This window comes from Pipistrellus kuhlii, unplaced genomic scaffold, assembly GCF_014108245.1.
Source record: "Pipistrellus kuhlii isolate mPipKuh1 unplaced genomic scaffold, mPipKuh1.p scaffold_m20_p_3, whole genome shotgun sequence".
Classification (NCBI taxonomy): Eukaryota; Metazoa; Chordata; class Mammalia; order Chiroptera; family Vespertilionidae; genus Pipistrellus; species Pipistrellus kuhlii.
Genome location: NW_023425529.1, coordinates 8,730,742 through 8,739,586, shown reverse-complemented (window position 1 = coordinate 8,739,586; position 8,845 = coordinate 8,730,742). Strand labels below are relative to the sequence as shown.

Sequence of the window (8,845 nt, the reverse complement as noted above, 5' to 3'; positions counted from 1 at the left end):
CATAGACACTTGGCAGCCAAGTGATCGAGGTTGGTATCACCAGTGATGTCATGTATCCTTTTATAAAATGTGATAAGGACATTTTACCTCTGGTATTCTTTCAAAAAATAATAGCCTTCGCCTAATGAGAAGAACATCAGACAAACCTAATATGTGAATGTATACAACACCAAAAGAAGTTCACACTTCAAATATTTCAATTTAATTAAGTCCTTTATTTTAAAGTTTATTGAATGTATTGGGTAACAAATTATGTAGGTTTCAAGTATACCTGTTGTGTCTGCTTAATCACTTCACCTTTCCCACCAAGCCCTTAAACCCCCTTCAGAAGCCTGACAGTTGGCAGTCTGTTTCCTGTATGAGTGTTTCTATTATTTTCATTAGATTCCACAAGTGAAATCCTATGGTATTTGACTTTCTCTGACTGGCTTGTTTCACTTAGCATCATAGTCTAGGGCCATCCATGCTGCCCCAAAAGGTAAAATTTCCTACTAGTACTTCTTTACAGCCAAGTAGTATTCCATTGTGTATGCCACAGCTTATCTGCTCATCTGATGGGCACTTGGGCTGCTTCCAAATCTTGGCTATTGTAAATGACATTGCAATGAATATATATTTTTTTCTAATTAGTGTTTGTTTTCTTATGTATATTCACAGAAGTGGTCATGAAGCTGTTCCATTTTTAACTTTTTGAGATAATTACTGCTTTCCAGTGTCTACATTAGTCTACATGAGGGTTCAACTCTTCACATCTTCGCCAACACTGGTTGGTTGTTGATTTATTGATGATAGTCTAGCCATTGTGATAGGTGAGAAGTGATTTTATTTTTAAAATATATTTTATTTTTTACAGAGTGGAAGCGAGTGAGAAACATTGTTGAGAGAGAAACATCAATCAGCTGCCTCCTGCACACCTGGGGATGTACCTGCAACCAAGTACATGCCCTTGGCCCAAATCAAACCTGGGACCTTTCAGTCTGCAGGCCTACGCTCTGTCCACTGAGCCAAACCGGTTAGGGCAATATCTCATTTTAATTTGCATCTCCCTGATTAGTGACATTGAGCATTCTTTCATGTCTCTTGGACATTTGTATGTACCGTATTTTTCGGACCATAAGACGCACTTTTTCCCCCCCCAGAAGTGGGGGGGGGGGGGGGGGGAAGTCCCTGCGTCTTATGGTCCAAATATAGCCTACACATATACTTTAAAAAAAAAGTATAGTTTTTTTACTTGCCCGACTCTGTGTGGTCTCTGTGTGCTTGCCCGGCTCTAAAATGGTTCTAAATGCTGCTGTTTACTTTACAGGGTTGATTACATGTGTTTATGACTGTGATGTTGGGTTTTAATGCAAATAAAATATTTTAGGACACTGTTTGTTTCAGAATCTTTTTTTCATTTCCCTTCTCTAAAAACTGGTGCGTCTTATGGTCCGGTGCGTCTTATGGTCCGAAAAATATGGTACTTTTTTTGGAGAAATCTCTGTTCAGGTCCTCTGCCCATTTTTTAATTGTATTGTCTTCCTTTGTTGAGTTGTATTATGTATTTTGGAAATCAATCTCGTCAGATATATCATTGGCAAATACGTCCTCCCATTTAGTGGATATCTATCTTGTTGATGGTTTCCTTTGCTGTGTAAAACTCTTTTACAAAGGCAGTCCCATTTGTTTACTTTTTGTTTTCCTTGCCCAAGGAGATATATCAGAAAAAATACTGCTGAGAAATGTCTGAGTTTTTACTGCCTATGTTTGCTTCTAGGATTTTTATGTTTTCAAGTCTTACACTTAAGTCTTTAATCCATTTTGAGTTTATTCTGGCATGTGATGTAAGAAGGTGGTCTAGTTTCCCTTTTTTTGCGCATCTCTGTCCAATTTTCCCAATACCTTTATTAAATAGACTGCTTTTACCCCATTGTTTATTTTTGCATCTTTTGTCAAATATTGACCATACAGGATTTGTTTCTGGGCTCTCTATTCTATTTCATTTATCTATATGTTTTTATGCCAGTACCAAGCTGTTTTGATTACTATAACTTTGTAATATATTGATAGTTTGATATCAGATAGCATGATTCCTCTTTGTTCTTCTTAAGATTACTGTGGCTATTCAGGGTCTTTTGTGATCCCATGTAAATTTTTGGAATATTTGATCTCGTTCTGTTAGAAATATCATTGGTATCATGTTAGGAATTGCATTGAGTTTGTAGATTGTTATAGGCAGTATGGACATTTTAATGTTAATTCTTAAACTGTTGATTCACTGTTAACTGGAAAGTATTACAGAGTCATTTGAAATATACAGACAACTTCTAAACCCACAGCTGGTTTCCCCCAATTAAGAGAAATGCTATCATTATAGCTATCTGATGTCAGATTAGAATCGTTGAATAAAAAAAGCAAATATGATCTTTCTAAAGATTTGAGGAAGTTGCAAAAAATAACCCCACCTCAAAAGAAAATAAAAATGGTCATGTTTTTGACCATTTGATTTCAGATAGAGGTGTTTCTCTCTCTCTTAAATAAAAAATCCAAAGCTTTCCCTAGCCTGTTTGGCTCAGTGGATAGAGTGTCAATCTGCAAACTAAAGGGTCCCAGGTTTGATTGGCCAAGGGCACAGGCCTGGGGTGTGGGCTTGATCCCCCCCCCCCCAATAGGGGACGTGCAGGAGACAACCAATGTTTCTCATCATTGATGTTCTAGCTCTCTAGATTCTCTCTGAAATCAATAAATATATATATATATATAATTTTTTTTTTTTTAAAAAGACCCAAGGCTTTGTTCCTAAGACTGATGCTGACCAGATCCTAACTTTCCTGAGGGCTTAGTGATTACGGGAGTGCATGTGCAGGAAGGAGAGAGGCAGGCGTGGATGTTCTTACATAAACATGAATACAGGAAGGGCCAGATGAAGAGATGCGCAGGGCAAGGAATGGGCAAAGCGTGTGGCACTTCCATGCCCTCAGCCGGAGCTCCACTCTCCCAGCATCTCCTCCACCTGTCCACCAACCCAGAAGCTCTCTGAATGGATTGAAACTTTCTGCATCAGTATCATTTTTGAGTGTATTTGGCATCCATTTGGTCATCATTTTAAATGTTTTGTTATTTCTAGCCAGAAAGGCATCCATTGCTTTATTACACTGCTTTATGATTAGAACCCTTGTTTGTATTTTCAAGATGTTTAACTTTTTTTAAAATTAAATTTGCTGCAGTGACAACTGGTTAACAAAATTCTTCAGGTTTCAGGTGCACAATTCTATAGCACATCATCTGTACACTGTATTGTGTGTTCACCACCCAAGTCAAGTCTCTGGCCATCACCATTTGTCCCCCCCATACCCTTCTTAAATAGAGAACTGCTTTTTATTGGTAGTGAAATATGTTCCCTAAGATGCTAGTGAATTAAAATGTAAATATGGCCGAAACCAGTTTGGCTCAGTGGATAGAGCGTCGGTCTGTGGATGATTCTATCTCATCGATGTTTCTAACTCTCTATCTATCCCTTTCTCTGCCTCTCTGTAAAAAATCAATAAAATACATATTTTTAAAAATGTAAATATGGTGATGTTTTGTATAATTATAACCAGGACAGAGAAGACTAGTACAGAGATGACTGATTTCACATGTAATCCTGGGAAACAATCTTACTGATGCAACATCACTTGGTTTATAAAGATATCCATTGATTCAGCTACTAAGGAGGGAAAGGGAAACTAGGAGACAATCTGGCTACCCACTTCAGCCTGCCCTATTCAGTAGATATTAAAACTGGTAGATCCTGAGATACTTGAGAATTTCTAGCTCTAAGTCATTTGCCTTTGTTACTTTTCTTTGTAAAGCTGTACAATTATATGAATAACTACTTTCCAAAGGATTCACATGGAGGCCTATAAATACTATAGAATCACAAACCAGGTGAAGGTGTGTTAGGCTGTTGTAATTTTAGAACTAACTTCATAAAACGACCCATTGTGGTGATGAGGAATTAGTACACGTTCAGACCCTGTGGAGCAGGAGGGCATGTTCCCGGAGCATGCTCCTCAGGATCTTATCAGAATTCAAGTCCAGGAACAGTGTTAATCTTGTCTAGGGGCAGAGAGAGAGCTTCTCCTGTTGAATTCTACTGTTTCATCTTAAACCTATCAAGACAACTCTACAAGGGGGTCCCTGTAATGACTACTTTCTCTAATAGTTAATTGTCAACACTGAAAATTATATAGCAGTGTGATCTTTACTAGTTTGATTTTTTAAATAGACATGTAACATTGTGTGTTACTTTGGTACATTTATATATTGTAACATGGTTGCCATTGTAGCAATATTTATCACATTACATAATTATAATACAATATTATTGTCTGGATCATCAATTTTTAACCTTTTTTAATCTAATAAAATTCTGTGGCACACCAAAAAACATATCATACTTTTTGCCAATCTGACAAATAAGTATGTCCAGCCAGTGTGGCTCTGAGGTTGAGTGTCGACCTATGAACCAGGAAGTCCTGGTTCAGTTCCCAGTCAGGCCACATAGGCCACATGCCCAGACTGCAAACTTGGTCCCCACTGGGGGTGTGCAGGAGGCGGCTGATCAATGATTCTCTCTCATCATTGATGTTTCTCTCTCTCTCTCCCTATTCCTTCCTCTAAAAAAAAAAAATATATATATATATATATATTTTTTTTTTTTTAATAGATATAATTTTGATTCATTCACACCATATGGTTACTGTTGTGTTGGCTGTTGTCATTTTTTTTATTTGACAATCTAAGGGAAAAGGGGTCTGTGCCCCTGACTAGTCAGGTATTGCATGTTTTAAAAAATTCTTGTGGTCATACAGCCGAAACCGGTTTGGCTCAGTGGTAGAGCGTCGGTCTGCGGACTGAAAGGTCCCAGGTTCGATTCCGGTCAAGGGCATGTACATTGGTTGCGGGCACATCCCGGTAGGGAGTGTGTAAGAGGCAGCTGGTCGATGTTACTCTCTCATCGATGTTTCTAGCTCTCTCTCTCTCTCCCTTCCCCTCTGTAAAAAGATCAATAAAATATATTTTTTAAAAAATTCTTGTGTCATACAAGTTGAAAACCACCAGTTTAGATTCATATACTGTGTGTTTTAGATCACTATGGCTTATTTACTACTTGTCACAAGTTGGTACCCTTAAATACATCCCTCTTATCCCCACTCCCTTCTAACCACCATTTCACTCTCCATTAGGTGTGTTCGTGCGTGTTTTCTTTTTTAATAGGTATGACTTTTTTAGATTCCATACGTAAGTTATTTCATAACAATACTTGTCTTTCTGTTTGACTCATGACATTTAGCATAATGTGCTCAAGGTCCATCACTGTTGCTGCAAATGGCAGGATATTCTGCTTTCTCGTGGCTGAATATACAGGTATAACATCTTTCTTATCCATTCATCTGTTGATGGGGATTTGGGGTTCTTTTTGTACCTTGGCTAATAATGCAATAAACATGGGAGTGTGTGTGTGTGTGTGTGTGTGTGTATGTATGTATATATGAATTATAAGAGCAGGAGTCATTGCAAATACTGTATCTCATGTGATATCCACAGCTAAATGGCTATCAAACCACATTTAAGAACGCTTTGGCAGTTTTCAAGAAACACTGGTCAAGCCATAAATAAATCTCAATGCATCCGTTAACACCTTCTGTGCACCTCCTCCTGTAGTTAGCATTGTATTAGGTGCTTAAGTGCAAGTTGTTTGACTCAATAAATTTAAAAAATATATATTTAAGACTTATTATTCATAGAGTTCTTGGCAGAGTTGTATGTTGAGGTTTCTACTGCTGAGAAGTTTGAGGTCTGTGCTGTCTCTCTTTCAGTCCCAAGAGCTCCGTTTTGAGTTCTCCAGGCTTTGGTGGGATTTCAGGTATTGTCTATTAAAAACAACAACACAACACACAAAAAAGCACGTGTTAAAACTTTCTTAGACTGTAATTAAATGTGACCTGAAAGACTTCAAACCAGGTCAAGAGGAAAAGGAAGTCCCTTGCTACTCAACGCTAAACCGGTATCATGAGAACCCACAGCTGATCTAAGTCCCTTTCCAACCCTGATGAGTCTATTATCCAGGCTGGGTTTTAAGTTCTAGAGGGGGGAGAGTTTGCATCACTATCACAGATTTGAATAAAACTTTCCATAGTTGGAAATTCATTCCTGTACTATTGACTGACTCTTCGCCTGTACAGAGCAGTGAGCAAGAAAATATAAAACGACCTTCAGCCTTTCTGGTGGTAATGACCTTCCCTCGACACTATGCCTCTCGTTGAGGATCTCCTCCATTCTTCTCCAGAAGAGGAGAAGAGGCAACAGGAGAAGCAGCGCCTGGTGTAGCTCCCCAATCCTACTTCACGGATGTGAAATGCCAGGATGTGATAAAATCACCACCGGCTGCAGCCATGCACAGACGGTAGCACTGTGGGTTGGTGGCTCCACTGTTGTGTGCCAGCCAACAGGAGGAAAAGCAAGGCTTACGGAAGGATGCTCCTTCAGAGGGAAGCAGCACTAAAAGCTCGACGTGGGGGAAACCATCCCAATAAACACATTTTGGATACAAAAATATAAAATAAATAAAACTACTACCTCCAGAAAAGATGGTCAGAAAAGTCTGAGATTACCTTTTTAACCACTTTAGTGAGATAATTATTCACATTCTTTACCATTCACCCATTTAAAGTATAAATAATGGCCTTCAGTAGATTCATAAGGTTGCGCATGCACCAGTACAATAAATTTTAGACCTGCACCCCCAAGAGAAACCCCATGCCCATCACCAGGAACTCCCATTCCCACAAAGCTTTCCCACATCCACGCCACTGCCCTGGGCAACCGTTAATATACTCTTCGTCTCAATACATTTGTCTATTCTGGACAAATTTCATGTAAATGGCCTTATACAGTATAGTCTTTTGTGACTAGTTTCTTGGCATGTTTTTAAGGTTCATCCATGTTGACACGTGTAAGTACTTCATTTCCTTTTAGGAACAAATAATATTCTATTATATGGGTATACCACATTTTATATGTCCATTTATCAGTTTATGGACAACATGGGTGGTTTCCACTTTTGGGCTCTTATACTTTTATGAATATGCATGTATAAGTTATTGTGTGGACATTTTCATCTCTCTCTAGAAGTAGAATAGCTGGGTCCTATGATGACTCTATGCTTAACTGAGGAACTGTCAGACTTTTCCACAGCAGCTATACCCTCTACATTCCTGGCAGCCCTGTATGAGGGTTCCAGTTTCTCCACATCCTCACCAGCACGTGTCATTAGCGAGGATGCTCTTTTTAAAAAAAAATTAATACCCACCACAGTGGTTATAAAGTGGTATCATATGTGGACCTTACATTCTAGTGGAGAAAACAAGTAGAGAAAAGGGAATAAAATAATTGCAAATTGTGACAGGTGCTCCAGGAAACAAAGGACTGAGACAGAATGGCAGAGGAGCAATCCTTTTGAAGCTATCCTCAGAGATGCAGGAGATACCTAAGCAGAAACTTGCAATTTTGAAGAAGAAAACCAAACCAAGATCTGGGAGAAAAGCTCCCCAAGAACAGAAAAAAAGAGGCCTTCAGATGGGAACAGGCTTGATGAGTGTGAGAAACGGCAAGGTAGCTGGTGTGGCTGCAGCCCGGGGAAAGGGGAGGAAATGGTGTTAGGGAAGGCCAGCGGCAGGCAGGTGCCTGGCTGTGGCACCTCAGGGTGATTTCTGCCTGACTGTTTGAGAGCAGGAAATGGCATGGCTCTACATGCAACTGGATGCCATCGGCAGGTTTTAGGCCCAGGGCCAAAGCGCTCCTCATTCCGTTTTAAGATCCCTTTTGCTGTTGTGGGGAGGACGGGGGGGGTGGGGGGGGGTAGTCTGAGTGCGAAGCCCAGGACCCTCCTGCACTCACCAGGTCGGGCAGGTAGTACCTGTGCACCACTTGGGACCCCGCGAACATGGCCAGGAGGCTGGCGGTGAACATCTTCAGGTAGGTGGGCCAGGGCACGCCCGCGGGCATGGTCAGGGGCTGGGGGAGGGAAGAGGTTGGCGTCAGAAGGTTCCCAGCTCAGGACTAAACCGAGTCGGGAAACAAGCCTCCCAGCAGCGGGGTGCAGAGTGAGAACACCTGAGTCCTCTCCCACCGTGCCCCCCCACCCGGACCCCCTGCCCCCAGGCGCTGAGAGGGCAGACGTCCCCTCCAGGCCTGAGGCCAGTCTCCAGCGGTTTCTTGGCGTTGGAGGCTGGGCCTTCCGAATCCAAAGGCAGCTCTGGGGGAGCAAGGAAACGGCGGCCCAGCGTGGTTTCCCTTCAAACTCTAGGAGGGGAACTGCAGACCGCACCCCCACCGGCCCCACAGGCGGCCCGCGGAGACTGTCCCGCCCACGGAGAGACGGTGCCGGGGGAGGCCGCACCGGGGGAGACCGCACCGGGGGAGGCCGCACCGGGGGAGGCCGCACCGGGGGAGGCCGCACTGGGAGAGGCCGCACCGGGGGAGACCACACCGGGAGGGCACGGCCAACAGAGGGTCGGAGCGCGGGCGGAAGTGGCTGCCGGAGCCGGAGCGGGCGGCCTGTAGACGGAACGGAAAGGGCAGGGGCCGGGGCCCAGCCGGACTGGAAAGCGGGTAACGCAGCCGCGCGCACGTGACCCGACCGGAAGTGGGCCCTGGGGCCGAAACCAGAAGTGTATGTATTTTAAACCGATTCCCAGAACTTCCTGGCTCCGGCTCTTGTCTCCCTTCATCCCTTTCCCTACGGTAGGGTCCCCCTGGCGGATATCGAGACTTGGGGTCGCGATGGCTGTATTCCGGCACCATTTGCCCCGTGACATGC

The 8,845-nt window shown here is 42.5% G+C and overlaps 1 protein-coding gene and 1 pseudogene across 4 annotated transcripts; one reads left to right on the top strand and one right to left on the bottom strand.

Annotated features, from left to right (window-relative positions):
* Positions 1-5,733: 5,733 nt before the first annotated feature.
* Positions 5,734-8,608, bottom strand: CUNH12orf73 (chromosome unknown C12orf73 homolog). Of its 4 annotated transcripts, none has more exons than XM_036454799.2 (3): positions 8,516-8,608; positions 7,924-8,040; positions 5,734-5,897 (listed from the first exon to the last, which is right to left on the bottom strand). In XM_036454799.2, exons 2-3 carry the CDS (start codon positions 8,029-8,031, stop codon positions 5,802-5,804), a joined length of 204 nt encoding a protein of 67 aa, XP_036310692.1. In that variant the 5' UTR covers positions 8,032-8,040; positions 8,516-8,608; the 3' UTR covers positions 5,734-5,801. The 4 variants fall into 4 exon arrangements, with proteins under 4 accessions (XP_036310692.1, XP_045443537.1, XP_045443538.1 ...); XM_045587581.1 differs by having other exon boundaries at positions 8,501-8,607; XM_045587582.1 differs by having other exon boundaries at positions 8,471-8,585.
* Positions 6,100-6,978, top strand: LOC123653124 (annotated as a pseudogene).
* Positions 8,609-8,845: the final 237 nt, after the last annotated feature.

Coding starts and splice junctions, on each gene's coding strand:
- CUNH12orf73 (XM_036454799.2), bottom strand. CDS start 8,031: ATGCCCGCGGGCGTGCCCTGGCCCACCTACCTGAAGATGTTCACCGCC. Junction 5,898..7,923: donor GGTACTACCTGCCCGACCTG/GTGAGTGCAGGA, acceptor TGTTTTTAATAG/ACAATACCTGAAATCCCACC.